The 21,364-nt window shown below is 51.2% G+C and overlaps 1 protein-coding gene across 2 annotated transcripts; it reads left to right on the top strand.

Annotated features, from left to right (window-relative positions):
- The first annotated feature begins 391 nt into the window (after positions 1 to 391).
- akap11 (A kinase (PRKA) anchor protein 11) lies at positions 392 to 19,800 on the top strand. 2 transcript variants are annotated; one of them, XM_061823965.1, is made up of 12 exons: positions 392 to 1,071; positions 2,560 to 2,643; positions 3,023 to 3,133; positions 3,616 to 3,669; positions 4,057 to 4,188; positions 4,309 to 4,555; positions 5,478 to 9,546; positions 9,782 to 9,901; positions 13,001 to 13,087; positions 15,883 to 15,929; positions 16,777 to 16,976; positions 17,431 to 19,800. In XM_061823965.1, the coding sequence occupies exons 2-12, from the start codon at positions 2,581 to 2,583 to the stop codon at positions 17,596 to 17,598; spliced, it is 5,298 nt and encodes a 1,765-aa protein (XP_061679949.1). In that variant the 5' UTR covers positions 392 to 1,071; positions 2,560 to 2,580; the 3' UTR covers positions 17,599 to 19,800. The 2 variants fall into 2 exon arrangements, with proteins under 2 accessions (XP_061679949.1, XP_061679950.1); XM_061823966.1 differs by having other exon boundaries at positions 395 to 1,071; positions 13,004 to 13,087.
- Positions 19,801 to 21,364: the final 1,564 nt, after the last annotated feature.

Raw genomic sequence — 21,364 nt, 5'->3', positions numbered from 1 at the left:
TTTGGCACTCGTGGTGCAGCCCGATACGACCCCCACCCCCCCAAGTTCTGTGAAGAAGAAGTATTCAAGGACCTACATAATACTCGTGTGTAAATGCAATGCATGTCCCTCAAAATCTGCTTTTTTTTTTTTTTTTTTTGCCACAGAATTTTCCCCCTAGTACTCTAGAATGAATCCGTCTGAATCTTTATTTCTTTGTTTCACGTACTCGGTTTGCACTTGCTCCCCCCCCCCCCCAAAGTGATTGTTAGGTGCACATGTTTGCAAAAACAAAAATAATAACAATCTACACCTCTCTCGTTGGTCTTATCGACATAATTGAACACAACGACGAATGAATACTTTGGACAGAATTCACTCAGTAGCCTCAGCCTGCATACAGTATTTCAATTGCATTGTGCGGTCCACGAACCTTATCAGTGTGGAGACACAGGTTGCTTGCAACGGATACCCAGCCGTAGACGAATCGGTCGTAGGCCTCGCTGGTTGTCGAGCAGAGGAGATAGGTGACGATGTCTGGATAGGTTACCGACGCCCACGGTTGGAAATTCTTGCTCCATTTGTGTTTCCCCGAGGCATATGGGTCGATATTGTCAATCAAAGCACATTCTCGTCGCAAGAGTTTCTTGAAACAACCTCTAATGAGCCCCGAAAGCGATAGTGAACCCATCCAAGGTGGCGGCGTGCCCGGATGAGGTCACGTGGTCGAAAAGACGCAGGGAGGCTGAGTTGCGTTGAAAGCACTTCGGAAAAGTGAACTCCCACCCCCTTCCCCTGCATAATATTAAAAACGAATTCCCAATGCGGATTAAAGGGGGATTTTGTTGTGATGTTACGAGCAATTCCGTCGAGCTAATAAGGATGAAGAACGTGGGAGGTGCTGGGCATCGAGGGGAAGTCTTGACAAATCCCGAACTCCTTTTGTGTTCGTAAAGGGCGCGCGACGACGCTGCGAGTGAAAGCGGCAGCGAGCAGCCGAGCTGGAAGCGCCTAGCCTAGCCTAGCCTAGCCTAGCCTAGCTTAGCTTATCTTAGCTAGCTCGCGAACGAACCAGCAGCAAAGCCGGAGCAGGTAAAAATCCACGCTCGCCGATGCGTTCCACTCGCGTGGCCGTCGCGTCTGCGTTCGAGTCTCTCGCTGCGGCCTCACGTCAAGTCAACTGGCACCAAAGGCCGCTTTGCCCCCCGAATGTTTATTTCACAACGAAATTGGCTTCGTATGTGTGAGTCGTGGCCACGGCTTTGCTCGTGAAACATTGGGAGGCCAAATCCAGATCTTGATTAATGCCCGGACAGCAAATTGTCATTTTCCGGTAACGAACGTTCTCACTGCAAAGTAACGTTGCAGTCAAATGAAATTTGGTTCCCTGTCGCTGTTGGCACTCTGTCCAAAATGGGCCAAACACACAAACGTTATCTGGATTATGGCCTGCTTTAGCAAAACGGAAGAAAAACGCGGCAAACAGGTTTTGTCAAATGTTGTGATATCATCATCATCACCCCAGCCCAGCTGTCATAAGCCTGCATTAATACGCAACTAACTGTGAAAATCGAAGACAATCAATCCAAACTGAGATAGTCAGGGAAATTCAGACCTTTCAAGATTGAAGTCGTTTCAACAGAATAAAGTTGGAATGTCACAAGAGCAAAAAATGTAAATGCTAAGAATTTCTAGGACATCATCTGAGCCACTTCTCAAGAGGCTCGCAAAGGGGGGCGCCGGCCCCCCATCTCTCCTGACACTCCCCGAACTGGTCGCCAGCCAATCGCGGGGTATGTGTAGAGGGAAAAAAAAAGTTGGAATATGACACAAGTCTTTGAGAAATGCAAGTAAACATTTGACCCGCCACGGAGAGGAAGGTGATCAACAAGCTGGCCCAAATCGAATGGGAAAAGTCAACAATGGCGACCTTCTCACAGATGCTTCAGCTGTCGCCGCTAAATGTGCTGAAAAAGCGCCACGCTTTTGGTACCTGCAATTCCTACACGTCCGTATACATTTCAGCCATAAAAAAATATATTTGCTTGAGGTCTCCGGTGGCCAAGCGGTCCCAAACCTTTTTCACGTCGCGACGAGAGCCGCTAGCTCGAAGGCTTCCGGATGCCGCGGAGTCCGTCGTGGCCTCGCTCGGTCTCCCTAACGGAGACGTTGCGGGGAAAGTTCGATGTTCACCAAGCACGTTATTTGCCGGACATTAGAGTGCATCGTTGGGGCATTTGCAATACCAAATTATGACCCTCGGGAATTTCAATGACGGGGGCATCTGGGCATGGCTTGCTAGCTGACTGCGTGCCGTGGCGGTCGAACTGGGCCGAGTCCTTCTCAGGAACTAGCGCCCCCAATTGGGCCAGATAGTCGCAACTTAGCTGTGCCCCAAAAGTCCGTGGCGTGGAAAACCCTTTCACGCTACAACCACACGGTGATTATCTTCAAACGTTTAACGTTAGTGTTGGAACTCGCTTCAATATTTGCAGGAAGATGCTCTCGTGACCATTTTGAGCAAAAATGTGCAAAGTGTCCTTCTGGCGCTTGATTGTTGTTTTCCTTTCACGTTTGCAGGTGAGCGCATCCTCGGTCGCCATGGAGGCTGGCGCGCCTCCTCCAGGACCCCCGATCAAGTCCAGGCCCTCCGTCAGAAAAGAGGTCAGGGAGCGGAATTGAGGCGCCGCCTTTTTTTTAATCCGCCGATCAAAGGTGTCGGGCCGTTTGCCGCCTGAACGCGGTGGTCGCCTCTGCCGCGCCCCGACCCGCCCTTCTCAACTGGTGGGTCGCCGCTGGTAAAAATGACGGGCGTCCTCCGTTTACGACGGGACCGACGTGTGCCGTTTGGAGGTTACGGATGGCGTAACGATGTTTCACGCGGTGCCCCGTTTGTCACTGCATTTACAGACTTTCATTGGATTGCTTTTCATGCTAAGACTTTCTGTAATTCGGATTTGATACCGGACTTCCTACTTGGATTTGGTTCTTGGGTGTACGTGTACGCCGTGACCGTCTTGTGTGTGTGTGTGTGTGTGTGCAGACCGTGCGTGACTGCGGAGCGCAGTTTGTCAAGAGGCTCTTACGGAGCAGAAAGGATCTTTGCCGTCTGGACGTGGAACTCCCGTCCAGAGGTGGCGCCGTGGTCGCAGAGGTTTGTCTCTCGCAAGCACCGGCGTACGCGCGCGTCATTTGGTAGTTTTGTTTTGTGGCACAAATGTACTGTAGTGTGTAGTTTCTTTCCATTCTGTTCACTTATGGCTGAAGCGTTGGCATACCAGGATTCAGTTTTCGAAATATTGCCCCGGCGTATCTGACGGAGGTTTCGTTTCGTGTTGTCGCGTTTATCCTCGTTTCGTCTCCAGAGGAGTCCAATTCTTACTTTTTAACTTGTTGCCAACTGGGGCAAACGATGAAATTAAAAAAACAAAACAAAAAGTGTGTGATGCTGTTGTGTGTACTGATGGTACAAGGTTGCGCTGTGCACATGAGAAAAATGATTGACACAAATCACATATTCTGCCACTGACAGATCTTCTGACAAGTTTTTGAAAGATATTTAAGGCTTTCTATAGAGCCAGAGTGAGGATTTTAGTCATATTGTGATCCACTGAACTATTTTTAATCCTCTTTCAGATTCATTTTGTTTGTCTGCCCGGTCAGGATGAAGGAGACGTTGCTGTGGATCAGGTACTTTTTTTTGGGCTTGGGCCTTGACTTCAATTAGGGTCCATTATGTTGACTTCATTTGAACTTTGGTTGCATGTGATTGAAACGTGGTAACGTTATGTCTATTATGTAGCCTTTTTTGTCAGGGAGGAGATGTGAAAATTGCACGAGTTGCCTCCGTTTTCATGACATGCAATCACTGTACATGAGCAATTTAAGAAGGCGGATGCTGGCGCTTTTATGAATCTAATGATCTGATTGCGCGATCTCGTGTCTGTGCTCAGGTGCCTTCAGTGCCAAGGCGGCAGACACTGCAAATGATGTGTGTCCGAAGACTTTGCGTGTTGCGTGGGGCTCATAAGAGCCTAGGACTCTAGCGTGCAACTCATTATTCCTTCCAACTTTTAGGCCCTGGCCTCCCTTCCGGCGGGGTTTGGCGACATGCTGAAAAACTTCCACGTTCACGACCTGAGGAACGATGAAGTCCAGATGCTGAAAGAGTCGCGCGGTCCGATGGCGAGCAAGGACCCCGGGCCTCAAGTAGGTTGAAAAAAAAAAAAAAAAAAATCACCCTGGAAGCCTCAAAATAGCTGGACACCCCCCCCCCCCCCCATCTGAAACATCTCTCCCCCCCCCCCCCACCGAACTCTCAACACCCAGTGCCGGCTAAAGGCTGTTTGCGTGCTACGCCACAACTCCAGCGCCAGCGGGCAAGGCACGTCGTTGGCGGGCCTTCTCGGGCGCTACGTCGCCGGCATCCGCTACGCCGCGGAGCTGCAAAGCTCCCGCGGGGATGAGGCGAGGCGGTCCGAGGAAGACGACACCAATCGGTCCGTCTCGTCCATCGAGGACGACTTTGTCACCGCTCTGGAGAATCTCGAGGACGACGAAATGGGAGACGGCCCTCGTAAGGTTTTTATATCGAGAGGGGTCTGATCTCAGCAGCTGACAGCAGAGGAATGCTAAATTGTAACATTTGGCTCTACTTTGTGGGGGTCCCCCCCGAAAAGTAATGATTCTTAATGAAACGTGGCTCATTACGATGGTTCCACGACGGCCCACCGGTTAGCACGTCAAATCTGACTTTCCCGTTTGGACGTTCTCCCGTTGCTTGCGTGAGTTTTCGCCGTTAGCTTGAATTCAGGGGCGGGTCTGTGAGTGTGAATGGTTGGTCGTCTGGATGTTCCAACGTCCTCTCGCGCGAAGCCATCTCGGGATACAGGCTGTATGGAAAATAGTTGAACGGATGGATTTTGATCGATATCGATAATACTCTTGAGACAAATTGTTGAATGGATTCTCGATTTGAGCGCCTGCCGACGTGGTTGGTGCAAAACAAAGTTTCCATCAGATCCCCTTGAGGCACTACATTACATCAAAACTTAGATTAGTAGTTGATGAAGTCATACATTTTTGTATTTGTCATTACTGATGTCTGAGACAAAATGGACAGTACTGTGCGTAGAAGTGTGTCACGATAGTTCTGCATCGACAGCTGGGATTGGCACCAGCACCACCCGAGTGAGGATAAGCGGCTCGGAAAATGAATGAGTGAAAAAAGATAAAGATGCCGGTGTACAAAACTGCGATTAAAACGCGACATTTTTTTTATTCCCGAAAACTATTTCTCTGCTCGCACGTGCCCTCGAGCCACATAACCCCACCGTGATTGGTTGGCTTTGCGCACAACACTGGAAAAGGGCCGCACTAACGTGACGGTGGGGGCCACAAAATATTGCCAGTTTGAGACCACTGCATTGAATGGAAATTTTTGATCTCACCTCTCGTTTTCCTTTTCTTTCTCTTCTGACGACTCCGGACAACTGAAGCTTATCGTCCTTTCAAAAGACGTGATGCGGCGTCACAGACTGTGCCTGCCCACCAGAGACGAAAGGAACTATCGGGCTCCCGTATTATCGTTGGTTCGTCCTCAACGAAGGATGCGGCCGATCGCAAAGCGGGCCCGGAGGTTTCGGTCACGGTGCAGAGGTCCTCTGGCGCGGAAACGCAATGGACTTATTGCAGTCCCGGAGCTCGTCTCCCCTCGCCGACCGTTGGAGTCAGTCAATCTGAAGAGTCTGACTGCTCCAGCCCGAGCCCCATCATTTTTCTCGACGAGGTGGGCTATCAGAAGAGCATGTTGGCCAAGCTGGACATCCCTCAGGTCCCGGGAGGTCCCAGAGAGAGGGTGGAAGACTCTGACTCTGAAGTGAGTGAATTCTTTGACAGCTTTGACCAGTTTGACGATCTTGAAGATTTCAGTTCGGAGAGCGGCACTCTCACGCTGCCAATGGATAACGACGGCGCTCCCGCAGTACAGACAAACGGCGTCAAATCCGGCACCGCTGGCTCGGCATCCAAATACATCTCCAAAGGCTGCTCAACGAAAGATATGTATCCCCACTGCTTTGATCAACCCATTCTCCCGGCCAATGTGAAAAAACCCACTCCCCTTAAGCCGGGCTCCCCCAGTGGACCACACTCTGAGGTAACGGACTCCGAACGACCAGTACAGAGTCCGTCTGAGGACAATGGCGGCCCGCTCTTCAGTCCCATTAGCTCCTCTGCATTTAGCCCCCTGGTGGATTCAAGTGGTGTGCTGGAATATTTCTGGAAGAGAAGTGAGGACGGCAGCAACAGCACCGAGTTACGAAAACCTCAAGATCTCTGTTCCTTGTATAAGACCTACTCTGACTTTGCCAGCAGTCTCTCCAAAGAAATTCTTGGATCTGTCTGCGGGTACCAGTCCGCCATAGACATGACTGACAACAAGAATCTCACTTGTGTATGCCAAAAGGAATTCACCAACTCCTCAGGCCACACAATGCGGCTGTCTGAAATCCAGGAGACTGTAACGGTGGCGGGATTACAGAACTCATCCCAGTCTTTGACGGATGGTATCCAGAGGTTCGCTGCGGACCTTGTCGAAATGAGCCTGGGCAGTGCCTTGCGAGACCTCCAAAAAGGTGTGTCTACTTGCACCACCACTTTGTGTCAGCTCGCTGCGAGACTCACCTCCTCAGTATTTCAGATGGCCTTCCATGAGATTGGCATGCGGCAGGCCTACGTGTTGAAGGAGCGAGCAGTGAATGGCTTAGCAAACTTCTTGGTCGGGGAGGCAGTATCTGGCGCTCTAAAGGAGTTCTTGACTGTGAAAAAGCAGATTTTCCATAGCACGGTAACACAGTTTGCGGCTGATTTAGCTGAAGAGCTGGTGTTTGAATGTATTATGGAGGTGTGTCAGTTCTCCCACCCGTCGACACCTCTAACCCCCAGTGACTGGTCTTTTGGCCACGGGCTCGAGGAAGACGAAGAGGAGGAGGAGGAGGAAGTGGTTACTTCTTACGCTTCAGACTTGTCCGAGTCTGTTATCCAAGAAGCGTTCATTGAGCTCTCTCAGGCTGACATTGCATTCACTAGCCAAGCAGCCATCAGTGTTTCTCCAGACAACATTTGTTACGTTAGCGCAGAGAATATGAGCGCTCACACCTGCAGCACATTTGCTGACCACAAGCTTTCCAGTGCCACATCGGGGACCTCAGGAGAACGAGCTCCCTCCACAGTGAAAGAAGCTCTTTTCACCGTGTCAGGCATGGCTAGCTGTATCCCCGTGCCCCAAGCTGGCCAAGCCATATCCCATCTAAAGGATCCTGAAGACCAGCAGGGTACTAGCTCGACGTATACTTCACTCTCCACCCTGAAGAAAGGAACTGATAACGCCATATGTACGCAAACTCGCATGTACGGCCATGAAACTTGTGGAAAGAGCGACTCCCTCAGAAAATCGCCATTCCAAAAGCTCTCTGGTAACATGGTGGATGTGGTGGTGACTGAAGCTTGTGAGCTTGGAAGTTCTTCTAAAACCAAGAGAGGTTTTGATGACTGTGCTGGTTTCCTTGCTAAGGCAGTGGTGAGCCAACGGGAAACTCTAGATGTTCCAAATGCGGAGAGGGGTGGACAAAAGAAGACGGCCAACTCTGGCGATGATGCAAGTCCAAATTTGGGTCAAAAATCTGGTCGGACACCCGGAACCCCTCCGTCCACGCCCCAGCAGCCCAGCCAAGTATCCGAGGAGAAACAAATAAAAAGGTTCTCCAAGAAGTTAAAATGCAAGTTGGCCAAAGAATTTTCTCCAGCGACGCCTCCTCCAACTCCGCACTATCACACCGAATCTGGTCCGGGTCTGACGGAAAACACTCCCGAGTCAGACAAGACCGAGTTCATGTTAAAACTGATGAGATCTCTTTCCGAAGAGGCAGATGGTAATGCGGAGGATGAAGAGGAAGAATTTCCAGAAGACACCAACAAATGGGCCGAGTCAGAAGGTCACCTGCAGGAAGTGAAGCAGTTGTCACCTCGTGGGCTCACCAACAAGGAAGCTCTCCGTTATGCAGAGCAGTTGGCTTGCCATATAGTTTCAATGGCAACTGAGATCGATACTCTCGGGGTCGATGACAAAGTTGGGGAAATCGCCGGTCCGGGCGAGGGAAGGCGTGACAGCGTCTCTTATTTCTCAGAGCAAACTTTGAACACCTTGTGGGTGTACGCGGGGGAGGTCGCCGGGGAGGTAATCAATGACATGAAGAGGATGATGAGCTCTGTCGACCAGCGCTTGCATCGTCACGCTTCTCCCAGAAGAAGCGTCGACCGTGCGAGCTTGGAATGTTTGCGTCAGCAGCACCACTCTCTTGCCGGCGCTGATCAGAGCAGTGACTGGCGGGTGGAAGGGGTGGCCGAGCCTTGGTCCAACAATCTCCGAGCCTCGGTTTTCCGCTCGCCTGTCTCCACATCGAGTAGTTCCAGTTCAGGATTGTCCTCCGCGTATCCCAGCTGTGAGAGTGTGACGGATGAATACGCCGGCTACCTCATTAGGGTGCTAAAAAAAGAGGGAGGCAGACACGAGTTAGTCCTCGATCAGTACGCTAGCCGTCTGGCGTACCGGTCCATTAAACAAGGTTTGGCTCATGCTAGTCGCAAGATAAAATTCAGATCTTCCAGTGCTCGCCTTCATCCCTCAAAGTCGTTACCAGGTGAACAGAAGGCAGCGGCACCGCTCCAGGGCCCAGTGGAGTCAGTAGCTTGTCTCTGTTGTGAGGATGGGCGGCGTTGTTGCGGAGAAAATGGTGGACAGAGGGACAGCATTGATCCGGTCAACTTTGCAGAATCTTTAGCATACAACGTCACGCGTGATGTTACACGGATGCTTCGTCTCTCTTCTGTACGTCTCCCAAAGTCTCTCACTGACTCTTGTCTCTACAAGAAATCCAATCTTGAAAACTTGACGGAAAACCTCATTAGGAGCTCGTTCTCCTGCCCTCTGCTGTCCAAGGACAGTAAGGCGAGACACTACCACAGCACAGGAAGCTTGCTTGACGGCGCCCACAGCAATAGGACGATGCGGGTCATTGAGCACTACGCCAAGAAAATAGTTGATGACACTCTAAAGATGAGCCTGGCCTCAGTTGGGCATTCATCCTGGCATCATCAGAGAACCCCCAGCCCGGACAGACTCTCGCACACCCAAAGGCTGTCTGAAGGGGCGCTGCCAAGTCCCGCTCAGGGTGAGGCGACCTGCTCTTCGTGTCAGCCTCTGGAGTGCTCCTACTGCACCAAACCCAGCCGCCGTCACCACAGGAGGAGAACGGGCCCCGAGCCTTCAGCCAGACCCGAGCGCGTCCGCGGGCTGGAGATCCCTAAAATCCACATCGACCTGGAACACCGGTCGGCATTTGCGGAACAGGTGGTGTCTGCGGCGATGGCGAACGCGAAACGCGAGCTGAGCAACACCAGCCTTAACGCAGACAGCGGCATCGGCCATGATGGAACCAGCTACGCCGACAGCGTCACCGCGGAGGTCTTGACCTGCGCGCTTAACGTCTGCCGAGCAGCCGGTTTCAGGTACGAACGAGCGATACAATCTGAATGCGTGTTCTCCGTGTCGGTATATTTGTGAATGGTTTGAGGGTGCACACGCTGCTTTTTACGCAGAACTCGTTCTAAACAACAGTTCCTGTGGTCCAAGTACACAACGCTCCGACAAAGCGTTTTCCAACGAACTACCCAACTTTGGAGGGGGAAAAAAAAAAAAGTATCACGACTAAGCCATCTTACGTTGACTCTCTTTTGCCTGTAGCTCTCCAGCCCCAGAGTCCACCGTGTCCCAGCAGTTGAGCGTCGGGGACGACAGTCTGGGTAGCTGGTCCAACCTGAGCTTTGAGGATGACAACAGCAGCTTCCTTCACCTCAGTGACAGGTATCCATCGCGAATGATGAATTGCATACGAGATCATCCGTAGCATCTGGGCTAGCATTGGCGCTGCGCACTGAAAACGGACCAAAAGGACTTTTGTCACAAGCCAGTGCAAACCCAGATAAAGGGCGAGGGTTGTGTCAGAAAGGACGCCCGGTTTAATACCGTCCCCCCAAGATAGTCAGCGTCCATTCAAAGGAGTCCCCGCCGGATCGTTGGTGGGCCGCGTTAATTAAGTCCACCGGCCGCCGGCGCCACCGACCTACGAGTGCGGCGGAAGGCGAGAGCCTCAAAGCGCGTGTGGGTAATGTTGGGAGGATGGCAGGAAAAGCTCAGGTGTCGGTTGACGTGATGAGCACAGAGAGCGTCGTACGTACGTTGGGTGTCCGGGAAGGCAGACGGGCCAGAGGTTGGGGAAAACGGAGTCTGGGTCTCTGGTCTCTGAGGTCAAAAGAGTATCGGATCGAGTCGTCGGCCTGAAACTTGAAATTGAGGGTGTTCCGGAGAAACTGATGACCCGAAAAACCTCGGTTGGTATCGTCCCGTCCCCTTCATTTCAGTTTCAAGTTTTAGCGAATTTTTTTTTTTTTTTTTTTTTTTTTTTTTCAAAAAATGTCAAACATATTGGTAGAGCGTCAAACCAATTTCCAGTTTCCATTTGGAATGTAAATGAATTTGTTCCGGGCGCACACTGCCACCATCTTGCGGTCATCGGCCATTCGGCTTTCGACAAAGTGTTCATTTCTTCATCGATTTATTTACGTTTAATGTTGCGGCATCTGCTTGGCCTAAATACTTCAAATAGGCACGTTGGGTGCTATTGTCCTACGTCGGAGCCAAAAACAAAGTTGTCTGCAAAAGGGCTTCGTCTTGGCCAGCCAACGCAAATGCGATGTAGACCCGGGAGTTTGGATTGGCTGCCTGGGTCCCTTTGCCTTTGTTTTGTCCGACATTTTTCCGTCACTTTGGCGCCTTTTAACATCTGCGCTCAGGAAGATCCAAATGATTGAAAGGAGGTAGCTGTAGTTGTCATGCACGCCAATAGTTGAGAGGAAATGTGGTTTTTGATGGGAAATCTGCAGTGAGTGTAAATTTCAACGAGAGAGAGATGCCTGGATGGCGTCGGTCTCGAGTATCTGTCCTTTGACACGTTCTCACACCGGTTGCCAATTTTTTTTCTCGTCATAATGGGGCTTTATCTCCGTGGAAGCAAACGTGATGAGATTGTTTCCCAAGGTACCTCAGGAACACAGTGTCCGAGGATATCATAATATTTTCTAAAGGTGTGTCTTAAAGGAGGGCTTTTGTCTCTTCAGGCGCGCTTTCTGCAGGAACAAAGTCCACCGCCATGTGGGATTCGTTAGACTCCTTTTAAGAGCCCGTTGCGGCCGTTTCCGCTTCGCCCATCAGACCGCTGAAGGGGAAATACAATTATTGGGTGTCGGAGTGTGCTGATGGACGAAACCTTGTCATCCGCTCGCTGTCTACCGAGCTAAAATGCGTAGTCAAGTTCAAGCAGAAGAAAAAGTGAATAAAAATGATCGTTTATCGATACAGCGGAACTTTTCTTGAATGGGATTTGTACATTTTCCCATAGTCAATTCAAAGTTTGCACAGCGCACTTTGAACACAATGTAAAGCTCGACGGAAGTGTCGATCCAAAATGTCAGAAAACGCACGCAGCAGTCGGGTCAGCTCAGGTGCCCGGGGAAAGATTGTCTTGCTCGAGGACAGTTGGCGGATGGTCCCGCGGCGGCAGGCGACCATCTTAACCATCGGGCCGTAGCCGCCTGTCGACGGAGGTCGCGTTCCCTTCATATGGCAAAAGGAAACGTTAAGGGGTAGCGAGATGCAGTGTCCAACTCCACCCAGCAGAGGACAGCGTCGGACGCTCGGCTGGTGCGCTTGCTGCGCGGAGCCACATCCTTCTCCCTCCTCACGTTACGCTTATTGCCGTTAAGGTCGCAGGCGTCGTCGGGCCAGGGGCGGGTTCCACCCCGAACTGGTTGCACGTAGAGACAAAGAAGCCTTGGCACTCGCATTCACACCCGTGGAGCAATTTTAGACTCTTCAATGAACCGAGCCTCCGCATTTTTGCCATGTGGGAGGAAACTGGCCAGATTGTAGTTTTCAAACGATAAATGATATGCGCCAGCCACGGGATGGAACGTTGTGTTGTAATGCAAGCGCATCTATGGGGGGAGCTGAAGAATTCTCGAGTCATGGGCAAGAGTTTTTCTGTACGTGAGCAGAGGTGTGCAGCGCATGCGTTCCACTCTTGGAGGGGAGACAAGCCAAGAAGAGCACACGTGAGCCGGAAACACAAAATGTTGTTCCCGTTTTTGTTTATAGAGGGGGGGAAAAAAAACTTTTCAAAATAATTGCGGAGCAGCAAAATGTCCTTTTGTGCACCACTGAAAAGTTTGCTCCGACTCCACTTGAGCTTGACTTCTTGGTTTTGCGCGTCGTCCTTCCCGAACGAGAGCCTCGGAAACGCCGACCCGAGCGAGGTGTTTGTTTTTCTTTTATTCAAAGGAGCAACAGCTTTTCCACTTGGTGCAAAAGTTTGTCTTGGTCCTTTTCGAAAATACTTGAGTGCGTTGCCCATGGGAACAACTAGCAAACCCCCCCCCCACACACACACACACACACACACGAGTGACAAGTGTGGACTTGCTTCTTCCATACTTGTGGGCAAGCTCTGCAGCTCGTGCAACATTAATGTACTTTCTCACAAATCATCATTTTTAGTTTGTGTTGCTTTTCACAGAGCCATATTTGAGCTTGCAAAATGTGAAAATAAAGTCATAAAAGACGCAAAGTAGCGACTGACGCTAGGGCGGCAGAGAGCGAGCCCCCCCCCCCCCCCCCCCACACACACACACAACGGGCGTCAGGCACAAGATAGGTGAACTACACGTTCACACACTTTGTATTTTTGTTGGGTGTGCAGTTCCTAAATGGCTATAGTTCCAATATTCGGGATTTTGTAAATCGGGGTTCCTCTGTGGCCTTAGACTACATCTTACAATCAGTCGTCTGATGAAGTTGTTCCCCACTCTCTCCGCTTTCCTTGACGTCACTGGCCTCCTTTCTCTCCAGCAGCAATGGAAACAGCAGCAGCTGGAGCAGTCTTGGCCTGGAGGGGGAGCCCTTGGACGAACGCATGTCATCCTCGCCTTCAGACAGGTCAGTCCGGAGCGGCTTCATTCCTTCCGAGAGTCCCTTTGTATTAAAAAAAAAAAAAAAAAAAAAAAAGAAGCAATTTTGCCCGGCGAAATGAAAAGTGCGCCGCTGCACGCTTTTCTGAATCCCGCGTATGGGAGAGTCCATTCCAAAGTGTGCAGTACCGTACTTGCCGGTTACCAGAGCGGGGGCCACAAATAAGTCCAAGGTGATGAGCATACACGTGCAAAAAAACCAGAAGAAAATCATTCCTTCCTCCTCCTTCGGAGTCAAGCAGAGAGAGAGAGAAGAAAAGGTTGATGGACGGTGTGAGGGAGGACACTTGGAGTGTAAGAGAAGAAACGGATAGGAGAGGGAAAAGCACGCTGTGACGAGACAAGCCCAAAGGAAAAGAAGAAGAAGAAGAAGATGCTCAATATTTCAACACTCCAATTTGCCTCCACACTATAATGATGCATATGTTGTTTGAGAAAAGCTGTCTATTAGTCTTCAAACGTGAAGTATGTCGTCATTTCCCAGCTAAATGCAGAGCGGTTGCGTCAGGAAGGGAGTGCGGTGGAAAAAGGGTGCCAAACAAACACGCGTCCATCTGAGATGACCCTAACCCGTGGCGACCCCTCACGGGACAAGCCGACAGGAAAAGAAGCGCTCGGGGCTGTGATGCCCCCTAATGTCTAGTTGTAAGAGTGCTACTTTTCGGTGGTCTTTTCCATCTCCCACGTGCAAGAATTTAAAAAAAATAGCAGCAGAGACGGAATAACCACAACGTACCGTACGTTTCGTCAACATTCACACGGTGACAATCATTAACGGTACTAGGAGAGCATTTTGACAAGCACACGGGCACAATCTCAAGTTGGTGTTGGGATGAGAAAAGATGACAAGGCCAAAGGGAAAGAAGGAGGAGGGAGGAGATTGTTGACGTCATCGCGGGGGCACCGGCGTTTGAGCGGAGAGCCCATCATCCACCAGAAATGACGCCAATTGGAGCGTGTGGCGTGAAAGCAATTCAGAATCCGTCCCCTATCGGCTACCTTGTCGTGCGGCGGCAAAGTAAAAGTACCCCAACAAAAGACAACCATCTTGACAAGAGAGGCCTTTGCACTTTTTCCTTTTGACACGAAAGAGTCGAGCGACGAGCCGTTCATCTGGCCGACGTCCCCCCCGTCAGCGCGACGTTAGCAAAGCACCGCTACGGAGCCTCACGTCGGAAGAATAAGCCCGTCGCGACTCGCCCCCGACCCGAGGGGGAAAGCGGTCCCTCCCTCGAGTCGCCCTTCCAAATTGGAGCTGCTTTTATGTTGTCGTGGTCTGGGATCCAGTAAGATGATGGAAACGGATGCAGTATTTGTAGTTGTTGACACCTGCCTCTTCGGGTCCTCCCTAAAACATTTGCGGCTTACTGGCCGACCTCCTCCCGGAAAGTTTTCTCCGTCAACAACAAAGTGGTTAGCGGCCGTCTTTTGGGTGTTGAACGTTTGCCAAATGTTTTTTTTTCTTTCTCCCTGTTGGTGTATCACAGCCCAGATGGAGACTGGTGACAAACCAGCGGAAAAAGGTCCTCGAACGACGTCAGCGCCCTGCCCTTTGCCGTAGATTTGGCAAAGTCCGCAGCTCGGCGTTATGCTTCCTTCCAAAAGGGGAAGCTTTTGCTGACTGTTTGTAGACTCCACCGACGTGGCTGCGGCTTGTTTCTTTTTCTGGCTCTGCCTTGACTATTTCCCTGTTCATCCTTTTTGGAGGCTGAGAAGTCAACAAGGATCACGGCGCCATCCGTGGTAGCGTCGCAATTCTCTGCGAAAGTCGTTTCCTTAGCCCCTTTCGCGCAAAACGGGCGAGCACGAACCAGCCGGGAAATTGCCCCCGTTTCTTTGCGCGTCCGCCTAATGACGGGTTCACGGTTCCGATGTGCCGGCGTCAGGGCGGCCCTGTGGAGAAGTTTTCAAAGTTCGGCGACCCTTTCTGTAAACGATGCGGTTCCATGGCACTTTTCGCGTTTGGATGTGGCTTTTGTCTCATGCCAGTTGCAATCGAGCGTTTCTTTTCGACGTTTGGCTAAGACTCGGACGGCAGACTGCGTCGACGCGCTCCCTTTGAGCGTCTCGCCGCTCAGTTTTCATTTTACGTATCTCGTTCCGCCGCACAATTTCCGAGATTTCTTTCCCGTCGATTTTGTTCCGAGGACTAAAGCCACGCTCCTATTTGCAGCGAGTGCAGCCGCATCCAAACTTTTGAACAACTGTCGCCGTACCAGATTATTGCTCAATTAGTCATACCCGACAGCTCTAAATTACTCGCCACGATCACTTTGTGGTTAATCTTTCACTGCTCGCGTGCGTTCACGTCCCAAAAATATTTCACATTGGCTCTCTCTCGTGGTGCCAGAGCAGCTCCAGCTACCTTGTGCGTTGTTATTGTGATATTGTAAAAAGTTCATTCTCATGTCTGCAAGGCATGTGGGAAATGAACGCTCAAATCTGAAGAAAGCGAAACAAATTTGATAAACGAGAACCACTCGTGTGTGCGCGCGTGCGCCCGCCCCTTGATCTCTGCCAAATATTGCCGCGCAACGACAGCCTCTGCGACAAAATCTCCTCCGCGTTTCACAGGGGCGCTCACGTTAAAAAGGCCGCGTTTGGGAAAATTGTGCGAGCGCAGCGGTGGGCAAATGTCACAGTTTTGAAAATCAAGTCCTAGTCGGGCGCAAAAGTTGAAACCGCGCGGCAGCCGGCGGACTTTGTTTGCAGTCAAAAGACGTCTCTTGAGCGTGTGATTTCTCCCTGTCACGTCTCCAACAGCGACCGTACGGAGGACAAAGAGGCGGAGGTGAAAGAGGAATCCAGCGGTAAGTGTCCTTCAACTGAATCACCTCCTTCATTTGTCGTTGGGGAAGAGCCGCTCTGTACTTCCAATCGGAGGCCGGTCGAGTCACCGACGTGAGCCGCGCCGAGTGCGTCATCGCGGGGATTTTTTTCCGCCCCCGTAGCGCCAGTCGGGCGCACCGACGCTTCATCCGTCATCGCCGCTCGCGCGGAGCTGACTCTTCCTCGGAAGTCGTCGCGTGAAAAGAGGCTCCAAATTTGGATGAAGAAAACATCCGCTTCCGTAGTCAACGGGGCCGTGAAAGTCGATCGCACAAATGCAATAATCATTCATCGGCTCCGATTGCTCCCGCGGCTTCGTCGTGGACCAATCCGTGAAATGCGCTTGCGAGTTGCGATGAGGTCACTGTGGTGGCAGGTCAACACTTGCGCCGTTGCAAAGATATCATGAAGTAATCATCAATTTTGGGTCATTTGCATACCGTGGTGAAACAGATTTGGCCCCAACAACATGATTCGTATGATGTGGGGGAGGGGTGATGATAGGAACGGATCGACGTATTTGGATTGTATTTATTTATTTGTTCGCGCCTTGAGGCGTTTGAACTGTCTCCGTGAATTCAAGGTCCGACTTGTGCCCAAACCTCAAGAATGTGCAAGAGTTTGCTTTGCAACCAGCGTCTCTTTCCTCGAATTCGAGCTCAGTTTACTGCTCAGCGGGCATCACGGAAAGTCTTGCAAAGAAATTGCGCGTGTTCCTCGCCACGACGACACAATTGCCCTGCGCCGCGCGCCATTTTGTACTTTTTCAAGTCCGCTTTGACGCGACGGCTAATGTATGTGAGCTTGCCATGTTTGGCCGTGTTGCAGGAACTTTGTGCGAAGACGCCAGCCAGCTGCGGGTCCGCGCGAGCCCGTTGATCATCCTGAACTCGGACATCCGTGAACGGCGGCGGGGCCCTCAGCACGTGACCCTCGACCCCCAGCTGAGGAGCTTGCTGCAGTGGGCGGCGGCCTCCGTGGTCGGGGTCCCTCTGATCCAGCTCGGTCCCGACACGGAGCTCCAGCAGGTATTTACAATTTCGTGACGTCGTCCCACACGGAGGTCAAGCCCGTCCGGTTCTGCCCAGAGCAGCGACGGTGACGCGCTTCCGAACGACCTCCCGTAATGCTCTTTGGGGGGGGGGGGGGGAATTTTGCCGGAACCGTGGTGACGCCATCGTGGAATACGGCGGTCCCCGCGGCATAGTCGCTCTTCGGCATTTGTCAATTCAACTATTTGTGGCCGAAACGATCGAGTAGTGCTTGGCCGCCATTTTGCTGAAAGGAAAGGAGAGTGCATGAAAGAGTTTTATTTTGTCGACCTCGGTGCTCACTCACTCGCCTGCAAATGTCTTCAGATTTGAGAATTTCAGAAAGACGGTGAAACGAAATGGAGCGTACGCGAGTCCACTTTCATTTCCTGGAAACGTTCCCGGTGACGGGATGGAAGCGTTTGACCGATCACTTTGTGGCTGCTTTCAGCTGCCAGCCGTGGTCCAAAGGCTGCGCGAGAGGAAGTGGAGGGTGGGAGAGCTGCTGCACTTCCTGTTGCGCTACTGTGACGAGAGCCAGCCTCACGCTCCGCCCGGGGAGGCGGCCGGAGAATCCCAGCGCCTCCCCCTCTTCAAGTGGCTCCTGGAGCACACCTAAGCCCCTCGGTATTTCTCCTGCGCCCGCTGCCAGCAGAGGGCGCTGCGAGGGCCTCGTAAGACCTATTAGTAGTTTTGCTGCACGTCTTGCTCGAACAAAAGATCTCACACTTTGCTAGAAAGGAAGCGGACTGACCCGTCCCGTTGGTTCCTCCGGCAAGGCAGCGAGAGTGACATTTTCTCTGGGAATTCGCGTGGCTGCCGGCAGACCCCACGAGCTCATCACGTGCACGGCGCACCTCGACGGCGGCGGCGGCGGCGGCGGGGGGTGGGGCACGCCCGTAGGGGCCACCTTGAAAAAGGTGCATTTCTTTTCATCAAGTGTTTCCATTTTTGTGTTTCTTCAAGCATAATTTCCACGTGGCTCGATTTGAAATGTTTGCATTGCGCCTCTTGAAATTGCCTTTGAATTGCGCAGTTGATCCGCCGCTCGAAGCAAATGCTTTCACGCGCTGCGGAATAGCCTTAAGACACTTGCCGAGACGTCTTCGAAGTCGGTCGGTGAGAGCTCCTTAACCACGCCTTGGGCTTCTTTAGACGGCAAAAAAAAATCCTTCTTTCGAGGGCACTTTGCTTTTCGACTTCAAGCTCATTGACTTCTTTCCAACGGCAGTCCAAACATCTTCAGACCGGTTGAGACTTTCGCCGGCAAGCTTGTTTTTAGCTTGTAGACCGCACATTTTTTTTTTTTTTAGATGCCAAAAATAGCTGACTGCAGATTAGTTGCCATTTTATTTTTGACGGGTATCGAGAGTGATTGCGATTGCTTACTCGACGACGCTTCTTTGGGCAGCAAATTCCTTCCGGCTTTTGGCCTCCAAACTGGGCCGCAAATAAGTTGAGACTCCAAAACGGTAAACCCGGCAAGACATTGCGCTGCACTGGCTTAGAATTTGAAGTTCTTTAGACGGCAACGTCGTTGAGGCGACTTTGGACGGCAGACTTTTGCAGGCTTTAGGACGCAAACAAGACTTCCTTAGTTGAGACTTGAGACTTCAAGTCCTGGTCTGCATTTTGTCCAATTTGCTTCAAGACAGGATCAGTCAAGTCCACACCGCGCTCGTTTCAACGGCGGCTTTAAAGTTGCCGCAGCGACCCGACGACGGCTCGTCGGTGCCGTGTCGTGATTGCGAAAGGTCCGTTGACCCGGATCGCGTCGCGCTTTAACCGCAGAGATTCGTCGGTTCCACCCCGCGACCGCGACTTCCCCAACGGATTCTGTCTGCGTGAAATGCGCGACCACGGCCGCGTCGACGCTCCGGCGAGGGTGGCCGACCTGTGGCCCGTGGCCCATGTAACACCCCCGAGAGCATTTGATGGGGCCCAGCACGCGAAAAAGTTGGCGCGTCAGCATCACCGAGACCATAAAATTAACGCAGAGCTTGTTAAACATCATGCAGTTAAGAGAGAAAACTATTACTACCACGTCGGTTAACCATTTATATATATATATATCTTGAATATACATATATGAACAGACGTAGATCGGGACTGAGCAGTTGTATTCATTTGAAATTGAGCAACTTTGGATCGAGGGCACGCTGATAAAAATGCAAACATTTGTGGGACGCTTTGCATTTGTCATCGGGCATGACTCGAGGGGCTTTTATTTTGAAAGCATCTCGTCACCTCTTCCTGCTTCAACTCTCCAGGCTGCTGACCGTAATGGTCTTTTTTGTTGTCGTTGTTGTTTTTGGGTATACGTGTATGACTTTAAGACAGTGTTTGTCTCAATAACTGTTTACTTGTGAACTATATCACTAAATGCACTGTAGGAAAAGAAAAACTGTTACACTGTACAAGTATTTTGAGTGGTTCACGCAGAGACGGAGTTGAAAGGAATGTCCGGTTACCAAAGGAGGGAGGATCCGTCCGTCCGTGTACAAAGTCCTTCTGTTGACATTCCAGCTTATGTTTGGACGCTGGATGTGCACCGGCAACATTTTGTCAATTTTGGGCCGCTGTTCTATTTCAGTGTTGGTTTCAGAGGGCCTGCTGCCCGTCCCCCCCGGCCCCCCACATACTTACACTCCCACCACTCTGCGTTTTGTTCTCGCTAAATAAAGGTATTCAATGAGTTAAGTTATATGAGTTAATATATAAATGTATAGTGAGCGTGGCAACATCGTGACAATGCTGACTAGTGAATCCACGTTTGTAAGCTTGACGTCAACACTTTGTGATTAAAGAAACTCGCTGAGAGAAATCGTCGACGTTGTCACTTTTTTTTGGGGGGGGGGGGCCCTCCAGCATGCATAAAACCCTGACATAATACTTGAATATACATTACCAGTGACTGTCTGTGGATGAGAGTTTGGATTGCAAAGACATTGGACCAGTTCAGGGCGTAACCCGCCTCTCGCCCCGAGTTAGCTGGGAATGGCGCCGGCACGCCAGCGACCCGTCATGGGGACAAGCGGGATGGAAAATACAGCACAGATGCTTCTTAAATCCTCAATCGTTTGATTGAATGATATTTGTTTGCTCCCTTCGATTGACTGAAGTAAGTCAGAGGTGCGCTTCTCGACAAACGATGGAGATGTCTGTGATCCAACATAGAATACGGCGTGGCTGCCAATGTTTTCCTTCATGGGCTGTAAATTGTTTCCCACAACATTTCTGACACAGCTTTAACTGCCGACATGAATACCTCCGACGCGTAATAAAAGCGAACATCTCAGGCTGTCGGCAAGGTGCTCGCAAAAGCTTGTTGTTGCCGACAAGTTCAAGTGCGTCGAAAGTAGCCCGCCCGGCAGGCGCCGAGACGACCGACGTGAGGCCGCTCTGGTAGGAAAGCCCGTCTCGATAACACAAACGCCGACAACACGTCTGTTGCTGTGTGATTAGAAGACGAGAATTAGTGCACGTGAATGGAAGTCTGCGTCTGGCCTGGAGGGCGAGTGCAAGGCGGAAACTGTTAATTGCAGGATACGGCAGGCAAGTAATGGCGCATCACGATGGGCGACGTCACCGCGGGGGGGAAAAGTTCGGATTGAGGTGGCGAAAAGCCGATCGGAAAGGCTCGCGGTGCCGCTCGCGAGCGGTCGATAGTCGACAATCGGCCATTTGAAAGGTGACAAGTGCGGCGTCGTAGCCGGAGCCCGTGTCGCTCTCTTTCTGGACTGAAAATTCCTCGCGTGAAAACCTTGCGCTTAACTGTCCAATGTTTCCAAAGTATACAGCGTGATCATTGAATGCAAAAGTGGTTAGCATTCGCTGATTAGCATTCACGCTCCCGTTCCCAAAGACGTGCGCGTAGAAGGAAGCCGCAGTGCAGACAAACAATACAAACTTCTTTCTTGTCGAATGAAAGTACGCGTACTTTGCGGAGCAAACATTTGCTGCGCTGTGCTGTGGTTGTTTAAAAAAAACTTTTCAACATCATCTTTCCGAGTGACGCAAAATCAAGTAGTCTACGCTTGTGACTTAAGCCAGCGCGCCAATGTGATTTATTCTGGTCTGCGCAAATCAAGAGTCAAGCAATCGAGAACGCACACAAAAGGAAGAAACCGCTGCGCCAAAAAGGATGACGGCAGAAGCACAGCCTTGAATCCGACGTGTGTCGTCGTCGTCGTCCCCCCCGTCTACTTAAGAAAGGGGGGGGGGGGAAACAACCAAACGGGAGCATCTCGTTAATTGGCTGCTAAGCAAGATAAGCGAAGAATGGATGGCAAGTAGAATTTCTCACTGGACTACTACACTACCGTCACGGTTGTGCTTGGAGCCAGCGGGATGTTGGATTAGTTCCACTTCCTGTCAACTAATTA

The sequence above is a fragment of the Syngnathoides biaculeatus genome, chromosome 6, assembly GCF_019802595.1.
Source record: "Syngnathoides biaculeatus isolate LvHL_M chromosome 6, ASM1980259v1, whole genome shotgun sequence".
Lineage (NCBI taxonomy): Eukaryota > Metazoa > Chordata > Actinopteri > Syngnathiformes > Syngnathidae > Syngnathoides > Syngnathoides biaculeatus.
This window is presented reverse-complemented; position numbering and strand designations above follow the sequence as displayed.

What these genes read in the sequence shown, in the direction of transcription:
- akap11 (XM_061823965.1), top strand. Translation starts at nt 2,581, where the DNA reads ATGGAGGCTGGCGCGCCTCCTCCAGGACCCCCGATCAAGTCCAGGCCC. An exon ending in GCAAGGACCCCGGGCCTCAA is followed by an intron (nt 4,189 to 4,308) that starts GTAGGTTGAAAA and finishes CTCAACACCCAG; the next exon opens with TGCCGGCTAAAGGCTGTTTG. An exon ending in TTCCTTCACCTCAGTGACAG is followed by an intron (nt 9,902 to 13,000) that starts GTATCCATCGCG and finishes CTTTCTCTCCAG; the next exon opens with CAGCAATGGAAACAGCAGCA.